Below are 19,978 nucleotides of genomic sequence, written 5' to 3' on the forward strand. Positions count from 1 at the left end.
AGGGAGGTATACTAGGCGAGACCAGTAACTCCATGAATAAACCAAGGAAGTACTACACAAGCCTAGTACCTCCTTGAATAAACCAAGAACGTGTACTCTCCCTACTCCCTGACTGCCCTGTCTATACAGGGCAAAATTGCAAAAGTTGTACCACCAAGTTGCTTACTCCCATGTACATTGGTGTGTTCTTTCTGCGATGTATTTCTTACTGAATTCAATCATGGAGCTTAAGTAACTACATGATTCAATGCAAAGGAACCACGGAGGGTCAACAAACTGCAGCCAGTGTGAGCCAATGGTGGCGTGATGAAGCGAGAATTCACACAATTGATGTTCGTTACTGAAGATACACGCTCTGTTTTCCGTTCATTTATTACAAGTATCTATCTATTTCTCTCTCTCTCCCTCTCTCTCTCCTCTGCTTTATCCTCTCAACAGCCGCAAGCTTGACTTTATCTCGACGGTTCTTGGATGTCAATGTCACAGAGGACTAATTGGTCTCCTGACGATGTTTGTGTTTGTGATAGCAAACTGACGAGAGCCTGAAGTCACCTTCCCCCCCCCCCCCTTAGCTCTGTCTCATCCTCTCATTAAAGGGATGGTATAGTATTGATATAGGCGAAGATATCAGCTTTTATCTTTTTGCAAGATACTTAGAAACCACTTTATAAAAAGTTAAAGAGCATATAATTCTTTAAGGAATTCAAAGTCTGTTAAAGAAAATCGATTTCGAAATAGCCGAGATATCCAAAAACAAAGTAAAACAAAGCAACCCTAATAAAAGGTTGGTCCCATCTTTTATTATATTAGGATCGGTCTGTTAAGGATATTACAGCCATTTCAAAACCAATCTTTATCAAATAAACTTTGAATTCCTTTTAGAATTATATACTCTTTCATACTTCATAAAAGATTTCTCATTATCTAAAAAAAAAAAATCATCAAAAAAGTTGTAAGTTATCTGAAGCCCCATCCCAACCGAAACTGTACAACCCCTTTAAACGGTGTGTACGGTTCTGGTTGAGGTGAGGATTTAGCTTTTAATGTTTTGCGAGATGTTCAGAAACCACTCTATGAGAATGTCAAAGAGCATGCAATTCTAATGGGTATCAAAAGTTTATTTGATGAAAATCGGTTTTGAAATGGTTGAGATATCTAAAAACAAGGTGAAACAAAGAGATCCTAATAAAAGGCGTGGCCTGTCGCCTTTTATTATTATCACTTTTTTTGATATCTCAGCCATTTGAAAACCGATTTTCATCAAATAAACGTTTAATCCTTCTTAAAATTACATGCTCTTTCATATTTCATAAGAGGTTTCTCATTATTTCACTCAGGAATGTTCAAAACATGAATCCCCACCTCAACCAGTACTGTGCAGTCCCTTTAAGATGCACGCCTGCTGCAGCCCTATACAGTTCTCATAGGTGGTATAATATGATGTACTTCAAAGTTCATACACGGAGGTGGGGATCAAGGGAGGAGAAAACTCGTTCTCCGTTCTCCGACCATCTTCCGGGTTCATTCATACAATACAGGCTTACATTGAGATAATTCCCCTCCTTTGGAACCAGTACAATACAAAATGGAATTCCAAAAAATAAGTTTATTAAGAGTCACAGAGAAGATACATCATCGAAGACAACAGTATCATGGTGATGAAACATCAAAAATGTGGAGATTCCCTTACCAAATTGCAAGTGATCACAATAGTAATCAGGTATCAAGATACCTTTCATCTTAAATACAAGTAGTTTCAACTACGACGAGCAGAGTGGATACGGTGAGAGAGAGTTCAATTGTTACGGAAGAAAAGTTGTTGTTGATTTAAACAGCATTGTAAACATGACACAATATTCATGTGAAATATTTCAACGGGCGTTGTTTGTGTAGTCATTTTAGAATTTGACTGAACAAATAATTCCTCATCTCTTGACTATAATTGATACTGTTTTCTTCGTATAAACTTTCCGTTCGCCTAAAATTTGAAACTATTTATCTTCTCCGCGGTAGTCATTTCCCTGCGTTTTTCAAACGTCCAGAGTTACGTTTCTTTCGAGTTCCTGATTTCAGATTGTTTATGTCAACATGATCATGCGCCACCATAACAGAGAATTCACTTGTCCATAATAAGGTGGCCTTTCTTTTCTGGCAAGGGCTCATACGTGCAATCAGTACCTCCCTGGTGCAATACAGTTGCAAACATGTGCTATAAAGTTTCATTCCTCTCCTGATCGTCGTATCCGTGGTAACGAGTACAAAGATGTTTTTTTCAGACAGAAGACAGGTAGTCGAGAACAGACATGTACATTGATGAGAGGGAGAAAGGCCTCGGGGAGACACCATTTAAAAAAGGGAGTGGCAGAGGAATTCGATCCGAGATGTGTACTGTGATAGAAAAGAACTGGTATGCGACAATCCGACCTCGTAACCTAACACTTCATCCGCAGATTTTGGGAGATAAGTCGTAAGATGGCAGAGTTTTGTGTGCAGGAGCGCAGTGCTTTCAACGTGAGGAGAAGGAGGGGAGGGGAAAACGGTAACCACCTAGGTTACCAGCAGAGTCTGCTCCGAGAGCAGTGGGCGACTAATATTTACCAGTACATGAGTGGTGATGCCAACTAATTCCCAGAGACTCAATGTTACACTTGAGTACGCAGACTCATTCCTTCCACTCTCACACTCTTCATCCATAACAAGTTCAAATCAATATCATTAGTACGAACTTACCTTTTCTCATTCCAGCCTGGCCCTGAATGCCGCTCGTCGTCAGGAGTTGCCAACTTCCAGAACTGTAGTTGATGGGAGTTCACTCGCTGTGTGCCGCTCTGGCCTCCCACACCCAACACCACAGAGACCCTCAGCATCGCTGTCACTGCGACTCTACCAGTGGTATTAGTCTCTTCCAAGCTCCTTGGTCCCTTCTCCTATCATATAGTAAGCTAATTTCTCATCACAGTGTTGATTGATATTAGCCATGTCTAGCTGATAAAATCACCGGTTCAATCTTAAAGACGGATACTTTTCCATTGTTTTAATAGAGTCACTGTGGGATAGTCAAAACTACCATACATCACTTAGCTGTGTCTGAATTAGACCTTTCTGGCATAGTTGGGTCTGAAGATTACCCTACATTACCCTGCGCTACAACCGCTGACCTTTGACCTGAGCAGATTTCAATGACAGCGTATCGACTGCAGGATACGATTCTGCGCTGGAAGAATCCAACTTTCAATTTATCAGGCAAAAACGTACACCTAGCTTGCTTAGCAAGTATCTGGCTTTCAGATTTTTATCTTTATTTTGTCAATCCTTTGGGATGGGGTTTTGGGTAAGAGAGTTGATGATGAAGACGAACTTCTGAGGAAAGATTCGGGATGAAAAAAAGAAGAGGTTACACGGAAGTTAGTATACTTCAGCCAAGCGCTCTTTTTTTTTTTTTTTTTTCATCTACAGCAACGTCTCTCAAGAGTGTTCTCGTTGCCTAAATTGTAGATGAGATCTCTCCCAGGAGACTGCTTTAAAAGTCTTGACCTGTATATTTGAGTAGTCTCCTCTTCTTCATCATCGCCATTCAGGGTATGGCATCTATAGTGCCTATAATGTCATATAATGCTTTTCAAATGATGTGTCGTTTGACTAGTGTAATCAATTCATTTAATTATTTTATTTTTGTCAGCATAAAACATGACTCTGTTTTTTTCTTTTGTGAGATAATATCCGCAAGCTCATCAGAGTAGGGTAATGACAAGTAGCCTTCATGTGCTTATTGCTTATCTATTTATCAATAATCACTTCGTTCATTTCTTGATCCACTGAAATCGTGATAAATTATTTTATCCCAAATTTTTGCTTTGTTTGGACATCATGCAGCAAGTAAACAACTACCTCCCGGAGTAATTATGGGCATGTGTTATCCTGCGGAATGGTTATGGAAGCAATGCGGTGATGGTACGAATTATTCAGGACGCCCCCATCAGACCCACTCGTGGAAGATATCTCTTACTCTGCCTTCTCGTTTTTTACCATTTTTTGTTTTTGTTTTCAAGGTTTACTCGAGTCTTTCATTCACAGGACAACGGTAAAATATTTTCCTGGAACAAAAAGGAATCTAATTTGTGACGTTGTGTTTGCTCATCCAATGTAACATTTTAAACAGTCCTTTTGTTGATTACAGCGATATTGACGATAAAACTAATTGCAACAACTTAAGATTATAGATATAAGAATAAACACAACTGACTAGCAAGGATATCATTAACATCATCACCTAAAACTGAATGATACTTACAAAATTTAAACTAGGAATAATTTTATTACTAATGGGCTATCATTGATCTTGACCCCCTCCCCGGTACACAGCTGCCCCCCCCCCCCTTCCTTGATAAACGTTCCGCGGCCCCTGTACTGAGGACATGTCTCGATATTGGCCACATCAAGCTTGTATTCTACCTTGCGATCAATCAATTCAACGTCATGAAAAAAAGAAAGAAAGAAAAGAAAACATGTTTCTCATAATAATGCCTGCAGAACTTTCGACTTCTGCTCTGGAATGTACACATTTGCACAAGAAATGTATGAAATAACGTTGTAATAACATTGTTTTAATGGGTACAACGGCGAAAAAAAAAAAAAAGGACCTACATAAAAATATACGTCTATACAAGAGCACGCCCGATCTTGGTTGCTACGACCGTAACCGTGTTTAATTATTATTATCATTATTATCATTATCATTATTTTATCATCATCATCATCATCATCATCATCATCATCATCATCATCATCATCATCATCTTCATGATCATCATCATCGATCACTGATAATCGATAAATCGGGCCATATCAGGACTCACCGATCTTCTGCGCTACAGAGTGATGAGCTTGGTGGTAAATACGATTGCTAGATCAATCGTCACGTAATCTTCTTCCTATCTACTACTAATAGTGCTGAACGAGGAGGGCTCTATAATTATACTGGAATAAAAGTCATGCACTGCGATCTGTATTATTCTACACTTTTGATCTCGAAATACTCTAAAACAACTCAATATCCTGGCAAATCGCGTCATCCCGTCACATTTCTTTGCAGACCCTTTTGATGTATTGCAGGCAAATTCCAATGGTGGAAGATTGATTTTTAACATTTTTGAGAACTATAATGTCTGAAACGTCATATCAAAAGCTTAATACCTTCTCTTTTATTCACTCAAGAAATAAACTCACTGTACTAAATCAAAATCGTGTGAGTTTGTTTGCTTGTCTATTTGTTTGTTTGTTTGTTTTTGTGTAACGACTGTCGATTATTTTCTGTAATTTAGTCGTGACATGTTATTGATGTGTTTCTCCTGTTTTGTTCTGTCTTGTCTTAAATTATATTTGTGCTAAGTATTTGCAAATAAGTATTTCATAAGATTTTCCTTTGAGTGGTTCACAATATACAAGCTTGCTTTTTAGTGGACTTCTCAATTTTTTTTCTCAACTGAAACATAACTTTGTGTTTGTTTGTTTTTTGCCAGTATGCATGCATAATAATATATCTTTATTTGTATCATTTATCCTTTGCAAAGTCGAGTGTGTACGTTTATGATATAATTCTTGATTTATTCTGTGTTATGTTCTGTTGGAAAAAGAAGAATGAAAATAAATTAATTGAATTGAAATCAGTGAAGCGTTTAGATATTTTGACAATGAGCTCAAATTGGAATTTGCCCTCCTTGAATATAGGGATGCATTGATACCCTGGAGAGTTCGGCAACAGGTGTCTTGACCTTTGACCTCGTCAGAATTGTTCAGATGCGAAAAGGTGTACATCGGCCTTGTCGTATAGATAATTTTGATGACTACACCAGGCAAATCACTTTAAATTTGTAATAAGACATGATGATGTGGACTTTCATTAGAAGGTGTAGTAGAGTTAACAGTTGTGGATGAGAGAATAATGTGTGCAATGATTGTGGTTGTAGTGACTGTGGTTATATTGTTGGTAGTTCTGTAGCCAAATTTGATCAAATCCATGCAGAACTGTACGAGGAAATAAACAAATAAGATACGTCATAAAGGCAGTATTTTCCTTTAAGCATCACCTCATCTAAGAGGAATTATTTTATTGTGACCTCTATAAATGTTTGGAGAAAATGTCCATTCAGTTTGCCTGCCGATGGAAGAATGGATCTATCATGTAGTTTGTACAGAGATCTGAAATATACTATACACAGTTACACTTTATATTACTTGCTAATAAAACACAAGCAAACAAAAAATTTGATGTATAATTTTATTATCACTTAATTCGTCATAAGTTTGTCAAATTTCGATGAAAGTCGTACTGTTTACGTCAAGATCGAGTAGTCTCCTGTTTGTTACAATATTTCTGGCCGTAGATGGCGCTCGACCCAACTCTTCTGCGTCGCTCGTCCCCTCGAGCAAAGAATCGATCACTGTCCTCGGCGTGGTCGTAACTTCATTTCGAGCTGGTCAATTTCGGGCCCTTTAGATCATCGATGCATAATTGGATCATCTCGATATCATGATGGGCTCCAGGCAGCTTATGAATGGTAGTGAAAAAAAAAATGGGGTTTTCACTCGGGAGATAAATTTTGCGAAGATTTTTCGAGAATTGGCGAAAACTCGGGTCTTGGAAGTGACGTTTCGGATAAATCTCAGAAAGATGCAAAATGTTGTTTGGAATAGTGTTTGTGTGAGAAAGTATATAATATGTCTATTATTCCGTGACTTAGAGAGAGGGAAGCGGGGGGGGGGGGGTGGTGGTGAAGAAATAAAGAGGAGGGGCGAGGGGAGCGATAGAGAGACAAAGCTAAATGGAGAGATTCTCTGAATGATGAATAACATTTTTGTTTTGTATTAGGCCCCTAGATTTAAGAACAGGAGCACCATGGTATAGTAAATACGTCTCTAGAGTTTTAAAAAGATCACGGTACGAATCCTGCCCGTTGTTCATCCTTGAATAGAGTATTTTCACCCACAATATCTGTCTTGACCCAGCTGTGAAGTGAATCCCTGTAATTGAAAATTAATAGTGTGATGATGACGGCGGGGCTGTGGTAGAGTATGTAGTTGTTGTTGTTGATTTAAAGAAAGAAAGAAGAGAGAGAGAAAAATGGGGCCCTATACAAATAATTTGCCCCAGACAGCACTTGATATAAAACAAACATTATAAATCTTAGAGAGATATAAACAAGAATATTAAATATAATATACATGTAGTGCTGACACTGAACAGGCAACCCCACGTAAAAGACCACAATCATTGGCATCAAAGGGATCGTATAGTTTTCGTTCAGACCTAACGTCAGATTTATAACATTTTTTTTTTATAGAGATGAGAAACCTCTTATGAAATATGAAAGAGCATGAAATTCCAAAAAGGATTCAACGTTTATTTGATGAAAATTGGTCTTGAAATGGTTGAGATATCCAAAAAAGTGATCCTAATAAAATTGACAGGCCACGACTTTTATCAGGATCTCTTTGTTTTACTTTGTTTTTTGATATCTCAGTCATTTCAAAACCGATTTTCATCAAATAAATTCAATTCAATTCAATTCAATTCAATTCAATTCAATTCAATTCAATTCAATTCAATTCAATTCAATTCAATTCAATTTTATTGTCCGTTTCTGGAAATTTGTTTTGTTTGCACGCATACCCGGTTACATCGATACATTATACATATACAAAGCACACGTATAACATAGATACATAGACATGATAGACATACAAAAGATATACAGCAATACAATATCACTATCATTATCAAAAATACATAACATTAAAGGGAAGATAAACCCCAAGAACAATGTGGATTGAGTGAAAGCAGCAACATTAGTAGAACACATCAGTGAAAGTTTGAAGAAAATCGGACAATCGATGCAAAAGTTATGAATTTTTAAAGTTTTGGTGTTGGAACCGTTGGATGAGGAGACTACTAGAGGTTATGACGTATGAGTGGACTACAATATCAAGAAAATATAAAGAAAATACTACAAAAATCCATTTTTCATGAAAATTACAAATTCCATCAACTTGATATTGACATATGTTAAGGGTAGCAATTATTCCCCCTGCTTTCTGAAAGCGATTGGTACACTGCTCTTTCATAATTCTAGAAAAGCGATTTTTTGTTGAATATCCTTTATATTTTCTTTGTATTGTTGTCCACTCATACGTCATATCCTCTAGTAGTCTCCTCATCCAGCGATTCCAACACCAAAACTTTAAAAATTTATAACTTTTGCATCGATTGTCCGATTTTTCTCAAACTTTCACTGATGTGTTCTACTAATGTTGCTGCTTTCACTCAATCCACATTACTCTTTGGGTTTACCTTCCCTTTAAAGAAGTATTAATCTGTATTAGTCAACATTGTATTGGATGTGGTGTGCATATGATATATACAGGTGTATAAAATATGTGTCAATTGATAATAACTATATAAGAAATTTAAACAATACAAATGAATGCATATGTAAATAAATGACTGTATAAAAACTTTTGATTTCCCTTAGAATTGTATGCTCTTTAACATTTCATAGAGTGGTTTCTTAATACATATATCTTGCAAAACGTTACGAGTTGAATCCTCACCTCAACCAGTACTGTACAGTCCCTTTAACCTCTGGACTGCAAGTATTTGCCAATAATAATTGCTCTCGCCTTCCAGTCATGGTTGGCAGGTGAAAATGACAGTGGCAATCCACGATACGAGAAGTTTTCTCACGGCTTTCCATCGACATCGCCTGCTTCATATTCCCCGTCATACACTAAGCATGCTCGAATCCGTTCACAGTGAGAAAGGGCAAAATATTGTATAAATGATCACACTAAGCTAATGACAGCGTTCTCAAAGATACAGAGAAAAAAAAATAGCTAGGAAACGAACTGAAGACCGGGAGAAGTCAGTACGATTGAGGCTATACTTCAACGAATTCGTAACTGGAATGACCAACAAAGAACTTATACCAGCAGACAGTTAGTCATGCCAGTCATCAGGTAGTGGACTTGTACTTCACGCACAGCGTTGCAGCATGGGTTTTTTTTAGAGTCCCTTGCACAAAGGGACTCTGGTGGGTTACTAGTATATCACATTTAATAGCGCCATCTCATTTTTCCCTTGGCCATGCCTTGGATTCTGTCTCATGCCTGGGGAATATGTGAAAATGCACAGACTGTGGCAATAGCTACTATAGTGTTGGTCTATCATAGCATGACTATGATTAATGAATTGTTTTTCCAGTAATTTCTCTGAAATACAGCAATACGACTTTAGGTACAACAAAACGTGTACAAAATGTGTCCACGAACAGGATTTGCACGTAGTGCGCGTGCGCAGCATATTTTCCCCGCCCACATGGAAAGAGGGGAAGCCCCCAAATCCAGGGCAACTCTTCTCTCCCTTCCCCACCCCACCCCGAGGCCTGCACGAGAGAGTGAATGAGCTATAAGAATAATATATGTCGCATCAAATTTAATGAATGAATGAATGAATAAATAAATGAATGGATAGATGAATGAATAAAGGATAAGTGAATGAATGAAAGATAGATGAAAGCATAAATGTAAAATGAATGATTGAAGGAATTACTTGATGAACATACAAGAAGATTTCTTATACATGATAATGCACAAAAAATGGTTAATAATGGTACCAGGTCGAAGACACTTGCCATCCAACATGATTATATAAATGGATAGATGAAATGATATGTTACGAAATGCATAAAAAATGGAACTGATCAACGATTGAATACCTTTGTACCTAAATAGAGTAAATCTTTTAAACACGATAAACCAGAAAAGTGTAGTTAAATGAAATAATCAACAATTTAGAGTCTGAAAATATAAATAGTTGACTGACTGACTGACTGACTAACTGACTGACTGACGGACTGAATAAATGAATGAATATTTTGTTACATGAAAGCCATCTCATGAATTAATTGATAGATGACGTCAGGTTTGCAGGATATGTTTACAATATTGAAGAGAAAAATCATAGCCAGAAAATCTGCATTAATTATGAATTACTTGGTCGACTGAATTGAGTTTTCCTTACTAATACAATCTATCATCTATCATTCATTCTGTTATTTTCGTTCGTGATAGAATCGGTGTATAGGTATCGTCTAAAATCTAAGAGGAGCCCGCCACTGACTTGTGATAACAGCCCTTCATGATAATTTGTCCCGTACCTTGTTGCTGTTGTACTCATTCAGTTAAATACGACAATTATAAAAACGTATGAGGAAAGAATTCGTGTATCTGCCCATTATATAGAGAAATTTATCACATTCATAACTTGACTAAGAAAATGCAATTAGATCGGCCATGTATTTTGAAGCTGTATTGGTTTGCTTTTTAAGGAACTTTTTTAGGAACTTGTTGCAGCTTAAGATGATGAATACTTTTGCAGGTCATTTTGCAGTTTATTCATGATGATATCAATGTAAGACCTACTTTGTTTTTCATGTCGAGATGATAGGAGTACGATCCTATCAATGAGAGATAGTGAAATGCATTTGAGATGCAATATCACTATTTTTTTTTAGCAAGAGGCAAGCCCATGTGGAAGTGAAGAGGCTAATTTTCTTTCAATGTTTATTTTGTTTTACTTACTTACGAACGAAAACAAAATACATCTTAATAGGAAGTCGTTGCATAAACGTGCCGATAAAACACAACACATACCGTGTTATGTGAAGTCTTCAAAATCGAATAATATTGTTAGTCTTCTTCGGAAACGATCGAATGAACTCCCCTATACAGTATACAATAGAGGACTGTTTTTAAGAGAAAGGGGCACAACACATGACATGTCCTGTTCCCTATAAATGCCACATTATGTTCTGCCTTACAGAATGAAAAAACCCTAAAGAGTTTGTTCGTTAGATTGATTGGAATTATCTTTTACTATGATACTATTCGATTTATGTCATTCATATTCCTCATGAGTTACCTTTCCAATGTGTTACATTCTTTATCCGATAGAGACTCGCCCTCATGTGTCCTAATATCGTAAGTACGGACAGCTGCTGTTTTAGAAATAAAGCTCAGTGCTGAAAGCAGATAGACAGATTGGAACATACCGTTATGGAACATAGGACAAATTTAGTATGTGTTTCCATATATTTGTACGTGAATCATATTTTGTGTGTGCTGGTACTTGGGAGTATATCGTATCACATTTGCATTAAACACATTTGCGGTTATAATACAGAGCTTCCCGCCCGCACAAGCTGAATTAATGTCAAGCTCGGTTTTTTTTTTCTTTTTTTTTCCACGCAGGTTTGTTTAATAAGCATCAGCCGGCTGATTCCGCTACCACGCCCTTCCGTCTGAATCAAGCTCTCCCGACCCCATATTATACAATATATCTTTATTTTGTCTGTTTGACAAAGAGAAATTCAGTCCTCGTCCGCCTTCGCCATTTCTGTCAATATTTGTTGGAAAATGTGATGACATTAGGTAGCAATACATTAGCTATCATTTTCTCAGGTAAAGCTTTTGGAAGCAGCGCTCAGCTCAACTGGCTGGTTCGAGCGGCTAGAGGTGTTTAGGTCAGGGCTTATACCATTCTGATTAATTTTGATGACCCTGTTTGAATGCTTCATAATAAATACCTCGTGCAGTCTCCCGAGGCTATGATAAAATCATTCAGCCAGATTTCATGGAGGATAGTGTCGCAGTATCAAGATAGGAATATGAGAGAGTAACATCACGTCTGATTGTACACTGCCTTCTCACCTTCATTGAATGCAATGTAAAGCAGAAGTCATCAATATATTATGAAGATCTAATGCAAAGGCAGTTTCATCTCTTCGTAAAACCATTAAAAGCTCTCGATTATGAATTAAAGATATTATATTGCACTGATACGTTTCGCGCTTCGCATCTTGCATGAACAATGGATCAGCGCACGGGCGCGGTTGAGCTCTGCGCACAGTTGCTTGTGCGGGAACACAATATCCCGCAATCAACTGGCCTGCTATTTCACTGACCAAATAAAAAAAGGAAGAGGAAGAGACAGATATTCAGAATATCACTATATAACTGAACCCTCCTCGACCCAGGTGTTTTACCTCCGAATATGATAATAAGCTAAAGCCATGTGTCGTGACGTCAGGCGCAGCATCGGGTCGTGATTGGATAAGGCATCGCCGCCACGGGGCGACGCATGAAGATGATTCGAAGACTGTTGATCCCTGTGTAATCGCGTCATTTGTGTAATTTCGGATTGCGCACGACCCACTTGCACCGTCGTGCAATCTCCAACACAAAGTGCATGCTCTTTTCTTTCCCGTTTACCTTCTTTATATTCTTCCCCAACCAAAGATGGTCGACAATGACAGAGGAACTCTATTACAGTGCATGGATCTGATGCCATGCGTCTTAGAAGGGCAGACCTAGTATGGGCGAGGAGGAGGGGGAGGGTCTACAAGTTTACGCATAATAATGCACACAAATGCACTTTGCGTTTCTTCTTCCAAAACAGCCATCAAAATATCGAAAACAACAACTCATCTCCATCAGACAATGGTTAAAGTATTTGGCATTAATCATTGCATGTATAGTATAAAGGGAAAACTAAGATGAGAACCACAATTGAAAAAAAAAAGGAAATTGAAATTGAAATAATTTTCTTTTCAGAAGTAAATACAAATCGTGGGGGGGGGGGGGGTTAAATCTGTGTCCCTGCCAATTGCAACCTACATCATAATCTTTCTGCAGAATCAATCTCCAAATTTATTGTTTCATACCTGATGGTGACCTGGGATACTGAACCACTCTCCATGTTTCTGAAACACAAAATTATGACATTAAGAATGGAATGTGTGTGTGTGTGTGTGTGTGTGTGTTTTACATTGAAATCTACGGGTGGGGGATCTAAATCTGTTTTGTTAATTAATGATCCTCAGGTAATTCGTTTATATGAACATATTTCTTTTGCTAACAGTCTGTGTGATCTTCAGTATGAATCCTCATTTTCAATTGCAGGTCATCATTTTTTGATCTTCGTTTTACAGCTATATTTTCATAAAAATGAACCATTATGATGAAAAGAAGGACGTATATTATCATTATACATCAACTTTTTCACAGTGAATAACAAAAAGAAAAGAAAGCTATAGACTCAGACATAATTATGCATGAATATAATGCATAGAAACAGATAAATCCAAGAAAGAACAGAGAACATCTGATCACAGTCATATACACAAGTAGAAAGATTATAGATTGACCAAAAAAAAAAAACAAGAGGAGGAAAAACAGTTAAAAAAAAAGAAGAAAAAAGAGAGAAGAAGATGAAAATAAACCAAAGATACAGAGTGAGCAGAAACAAGCACTGACGATTGATATAACATAATTGTTCATCTGTCTGCAGGATGACAATGATGAATGAAAAATCTAATTCTATTCACGCTAGAAAAAGAATAAACGGAGGTTATATATAAATGTCAACTACTGTTTTACTTTTTTCCTTTATGCTTTCGGGACTATCGTTTGATATGAATTGAGGTTATTTACCCTTTCCATATTTTTATCCAGATGAAATATGATATCGGTGTAAAAAGTAACAAAGTAACATTTAGTTCATTTAGTTCATTCATTTCCATCAAAGAAAGAAAAAAAAAAAACATGATTCAAAGCGGTACAAGTTGCCAATTTGACTTTTATTCATCTGATAAGGACAGTTCGTCGAATACAATACAAAGTATATGTACACGAATGATCTTATAACAAAAAAACAAAACAAAACAATGCACACTTTGTCATGGTAACAAAAAAGTAATCATAACGACGGAAAAGAGTGTTCCACTAAAAAGCCAAGCTTGTATAGGGCGTAGAACACTGGAATGAAAACAACAGCAGCACCAATAATACCAATAAAATATATTCATACTAAAGTCATCTATATTCAATAATTGATATCATTATGATGCTGATAATACAAGCATACTGCTAGTATAAAGAAGGCTTACCATGATTTTAGTATAATAATGATTATATCATGGCACATACATTATTTGGTCATGTATACCAGGAAAATGTGACCATAAGAGAAGTTATACACGCAGTCACACAAAACAACAACAACAACAACAACAGCAACAACAACAACAACAACAACAACAACAACAACAACAACAACAACAAAACAACAACAACAACAACAACACAAATAACAGAAATGAAGAAAATGCACACAGCAGTTACTGGACGACGAAGAATGAGGAAAGAGGAGCAGGGAAGAATGGAGAAAGAAAAGGAAGAGGAAAGGAATGGAAGAGGTCTGTGGACAAGCTACACAATCTCAAGGATAAGTAGACACAATACAACTGGTATTTGTGGAAAGCAAATATATATATATATATATATATTTTTTAGTTTATATTTTAGTGTATGATTTAATTAACTTACAAATTCTTTTAAATTATTATCCAAGCTATTCCAAAATCTGGGTCCAGTATAAACAAATGTATTTTGAGTATGTACAGTTCTCAATAATGGAAGATGGAATTGATTGGATTGTCTCGTGGGATAGTTATGAGCGTGGCTGTTACAATGAAATAAAGGGTGAAAATATTTTGGGTAGGTGGTTGCAGTTGTGATTAAATATAAATTGACCAAGTTGAAATAGATACAATTTTTTTATTTTCAGGATTTTATGTTCAGAGAACAACTTATCAGTATGTACTCAGATATAAATGTTAAAAACAACTATGAGCGACATCTTTTGCAAAAGAAAAAAAAATGTTTAGCAAAGTCAAATTTGTATTCCCCCACGCAAGAATTCCATAATTTCGATAGGGTAATCAAAATTTGAGTAAAGCGTCATCAGAGCAGATGAAGAGGGATAATATTTCAGACTATTCATTATACCTATATCACGTGTCATGATATTACATAACAAATATTATTGATAATTTTGATATGACACTTCCATGAAAGCTTGATATCAACGCAAACACCTAAAAAGTTAATAAACGAGATGTCTTCAAGGGGAGTACAGTGTCAAATAAAACATTACCTGGAAGTCTATCTATAAGGAATTACTGAAAAACATATATTTTGTCTTTTCAATATTCAGTGACAATTTGTTTGCATAAATCCATCATGCGTCATTCTTTAATTCACGATTCACTGTTAGTACTAGTCAAAATATTAGGTTCAGGGTGAGAATAAAAAAGATCGGAATCATCTCCAAATAATATAAAAGAGAGTCAAGAGTTTATCTGAAGACCTCAAAAAATCATTAATACAAACTATGAATTTGCATACTTCAAAGTTATCTCGACATGATATGTAGGCTTGAATTCATCATGAACAGCAATAATTTCAAGCTGGGGACATTCTAAATCGTGGCCTCCTTAGCCCTGGTACAAAAAGAGGAAATCTACCCCAAGATATATAACCCTACAGGAAAACGAGAAAAAAATCCCTATACAGAACATTCCAAAAATGACAAAACTGGATAAGAAATAAGGAACAAATGACTTTTTGAAATGGGACAATTCTCTAGAAAACTTTTCTTGACCAGCTCTTATGAATATTCGAATGAGCAAGTTGATGATGTCACGCCCTCACAACTTTTCATTTACTGTATAATACTATGTTATATAATATATGAATTTCGGAAAACTTGTTATATACTTTTAGCTAATATACAGGTAAAAGCATATTCCCATATACCAACTTTTAACAGAGTTAACATTTGATATTTTCTATTTGGGGTGGTTTTAAGGCAAGTTTTATATTTATATAGTTGAATTATGAAATTTTTGTCATTTCTGTATATGAAATGAATATGAAAATGAGAGAGCATGACGTCATCAACTTGCTGATTTGAATATTCAAATTGACTGGTCAAGAAGTGTTTCCCGAAAAAAAAAAAATGAAATTTCAAAATGTCATAACTTCTTTATTTCTTATCTGGTTTTAATCAGTTTTACACTGTTCTGGAAGGAATATTTTATTCTCTTTCTTATGAAATTGGTACAATTTTGTAGTGACTTTCTTCTTTAAAGCTGTACCTCCTTCGAGAAATTCAAATTTTGTACCATAGGTACGAACCGCGATACAGTAACCCACGGTTTAAACCTCGATTGAAATTGTAACGCTTCCGTGAATTCTGACCAAAGTACTTCCTTGGGATGATGAGAGGATAATGATTATCATGACCAACTTCTTTCTTATTTCAACAAAATTACCAAACATTTCATTGAATTTGGGGCGAATTCGAATAACCAACTACCCCAAATTTCAGAACTTGAAATAGATAATCAATAATATAAAACTATGGTCATGTGATTTCACTATCTTGTCAATCGAAAGTGTAAATACTCATTAGGAGGATACAAATTAAAAATGTCTGCTAACGTCATTCAAACCCCTGAGCTTCCGGGTTGCAAATGTTCGAGCATTCTAATGCGTTAAAAGGAAAACATGTTTGGTATATGGTATATCAAATTTCTTTTACATAAGCCATATACAGCTTTTGTGCGTGGTTGAACCACTCGATCTAAGACATTATTTACCAGCTCAGATGCCCAGCGTGCCAAGAAATAACACTGAAGATATACACTCTGGTGAAAAAAAAAAACAAAACAAGAAAGATATCAACCAAGATGCAAACACTACTGTGCATGATACCCCACCCTATCATTACAAAGTACATGTATGTATCTATAAACATTAATGATAGCAAAATTTAATGACTTAAAATGATGATTAATTTTTAAGAAATTATATGATTATTTTGTAGATAATGAAAAATCGAATAATTAAGTATAAGTATAGAACGATATCTGAAAATTTTGATCTAACAAATATCGTATAAAAATGTAAAGAAATCAAGAAGTAAAAAAAAAATGATCGCTGGAAATATGAATAACATGTATATTCTTGAAAACAAATTGTTAGAATTTCAGTGTTTATGACATCATCATACCATTAACTTGAGACTGGTGCTCAACTGAATGAAGATATTGTGCCACAAAATTGAATGAATCCATCACTTAGCTAAAAAGACAAGCTTTGTCTTTTTAGTGGGTCCCTCCATTTTTCGAATTATCCATATTGTTTATACTTATACTTCTAATCCTTTGAGTTTTCTGATAATGTATAATTATCGTAAGGTGTTACAATCATTGTACATTCTTTTCATCCTATACATAGTTTTACGCACCTTATATTTTCTGTTACCAAAAAGAAGAAGAAGAAGAAGAAGAAGAAGAAGAAGAAGAAGAAGTGATGTTTATATGTTCTTGTCGAAAAATGAAATAAAAAATTGAATTGAATTGAATTGAATTGAATTGAATTGAGTAATATGATGTCGAACATTATCATCTTTTACAGAAAACTGAAAGTTTTCAAATCGAATTTGAACCAATGGAAAAGGCGAGGGAGGAGAATCGCTCGAACATGAATGCTTGCAAAAAAACCCCATGAATGATGAAAAAAAACCCATTTTTTCATGAAAATTACACATTCCATCAACTTCATGATAGTGACATATGTTAAGGGTAGAAATTATTCCCCCTGCTTTCTGAAAGCGGTTAGTCAAGTGCTCTTTCATTATGCTAGAAAAGTGAATTTTTTTGTGTGGAATTCCCTTTATATTTTCTTTATATTGTTGTCCACACATGACGTTGTTGTTGTTGTTGTTGTTGTGTGTCATTTAGTTGTGAATATTTACGTCTAATACCTGATATAATTAAAGTTGTACTAATATCTTGTTTTCCTTTAAAGAAATTGGCGAATTCACTCGCATAATACTAGAAACTGAAACACGAGAACAGTTCATTCATACTAAAATTCAATACTATACACAGCGGTCCAGATATTTGCACTCATCACTATCTAGGCCTAACAATAATTATGAAGCAATTTTACATTTAAAAGGATTACAAAAAATGAAGAAGGCCATCTATTAACATTTTATAGGCCCTAAGTGTTTAGAAAGTTATGATAATATCTGTGCATTGCTCTGTTGGAATCTAGCCGCAATATATAGGCCCTAAGCCTATCAACAAATCAATGATTACTATTGGTCTACTATAGGCATATTACCATAATTGATTATTGAGTAGTGTTATGAATCATATTCATTATTCTTATTGTCATTCAATTGTCGGTGTTACCACAATACGATTGTAATCGTTCCTTAAAAAATTGTACTATCTCAGCATTACACAAATGAGTAGAAAAAAGAATATTCCCCACCATGCCTTATTATAATATTGTATCCTACGCATGATAAATTCATGCATAACAGGATCACTGAGTTTATTTATATAGTTTTTTCGACTAGCAGTCTCATGCTTCGGAAGAATCAATAATCGAAGCACTCTTCCTATGTCCACGAACAAAAAAAAAAAAAAAAAAAAAAAAAAAAAAAAAAAAAAAAAAAAAAAAAAACCCTCCCCCGCAGGAAGTTTTCGTCGTCAACACATCGATTTACTCAAATCTAACTACAAAATCCCCCGAAACAAGTACGGTATCGGAAAAATAGGAATTTTATTGTTCCGAGTGCGTGCGAAACTTGGCTAGCACATTCCACACGACTCTACGTACACTTTGTGCACTTGTAACCCACTATCTCCGCGGTTTCATTCATGTCGGCCTTTTTTTTTTTGTTTTGCTTCACCAGCGTGACGTCACGCATATCCTACAAACCCACATGTGTAGTCAAATATCATACACCGCTAGAAATACCCTTTTCCTCGGATTCTTACACCCCACACGCGTTTCCATTGCTTTTCTCGGAGATATTTGGATTAATAAGCATCGAAATTGAAGGGGCCACATTTTATGATATCAGGCCCCATGGCAGAGTGAGTAAAATCGGAAGATTGATTATGTATCACGTTTTATTTTGGGTCAAAATGTGTGACTTTTTGTTCTTCCCGACTTGACAACCCCCTTGCGAATGATCGCAAGATTACTTTGTTCCGAATGCCCCCATTCATTATCTCTTCCAAACGCTCGTTCCTCTCTCGAACCACACATTCGTTTATTCACAACAACAACGTAGATATCCAAAAACTGATTCACTAAGCACATACTATATCTTTAACATTCATGAAAACAAAGAAATAACACTATTAGAGTGTATGTTCAACCGGTAAATTGGTGCACTTCTAATTGTAATATCCGAATGTGTATGCTTCTTATACAAAGAAATCTCGGGGTCATTATCTCGCAGTATACTCCGTTAATGGCCACCCCAAATGCGTCGCAACATTACCGAACATTTTTCCTTGTTTCGAACAATTTAATACCATATTTTTAACATCAAACACCATGGTGTACCTCAGGGACAAGTGCCTGAACTATTGCGTAACTCTGGAGCTGTGATTTGGGCCAAATGTTGTGAAAATCGGTCGTAAGTTTGTTGGATTTTTCGCATAAGCCGCGGGGTGCGAAGCCTTCATGTTACGCGCAGCTGCCGTGTAGCTGTAGACGACTCATGCATAAATTGACTCCTCATCTATCCTTTTACCTATTTATACGAAACAACAAGGGCAAACAAAAAATGGTGTCCGTTTCTTATCCGGAGTCGTCGCTCGATTTGTGACTAAATTTGCCTGAAATTCGCCCAAGTTTTCATCCAGTCACAGTACCGTTGGCCCAGGTAAGTGATAGAGAAGTGTGTGTGTGAGGCTGTTACACACGTTGAATCGGATTTGTCAGTGTTTTCGTTGTATTTCCTTACGGCTTTATCTGACCTTCCAATATGTCGAGCTGGTGGAAATCTTTCGTTCTTTTATTAGAAAACAACCATAGGGATCTCTTTATTCTATATTGCGATATCGCCTTGCGTCTTTATCTCCGATTTACGGTAAGATTTTCGCTTGAAATTTTCGATTTTTGTCGACGATCTTGTCCGCATTGACCCCGAACACACGTGTGTGTGTGCACTGGGGGCTATCAGTGGTCAATTTGTACGAATTTCGGC

General features: G+C 36.1%; 1 protein-coding gene across 1 annotated transcript in view; it reads left to right on the forward strand.

Annotated features, from left to right (window-relative positions):
• The first annotated feature begins 18,733 nt into the window (after nucleotides 1–18,733).
• The window catches only part of LOC140238159 (bromodomain adjacent to zinc finger domain protein 2B-like), a 115,441-nt gene continuing 114,196 nt past the window's right edge, over nucleotides 18,734–19,978 (forward strand). The window contains exon 1 of the mRNA XM_072318098.1: nucleotides 18,734–18,854. Within this exon, the coding sequence (XP_072174199.1) occupies nucleotides 18,832–18,854 (23 nt within the window). The 5' untranslated portion in view covers nucleotides 18,734–18,831. The remainder of the gene's footprint in view (nucleotides 18,855–19,978) is intronic.

The sequence above is a fragment of the Diadema setosum genome, chromosome 14 (assembly GCF_964275005.1).
Source record: "Diadema setosum chromosome 14, eeDiaSeto1, whole genome shotgun sequence".
NCBI classification, from domain to species: domain Eukaryota; kingdom Metazoa; phylum Echinodermata; class Echinoidea; order Diadematoida; family Diadematidae; genus Diadema; species Diadema setosum.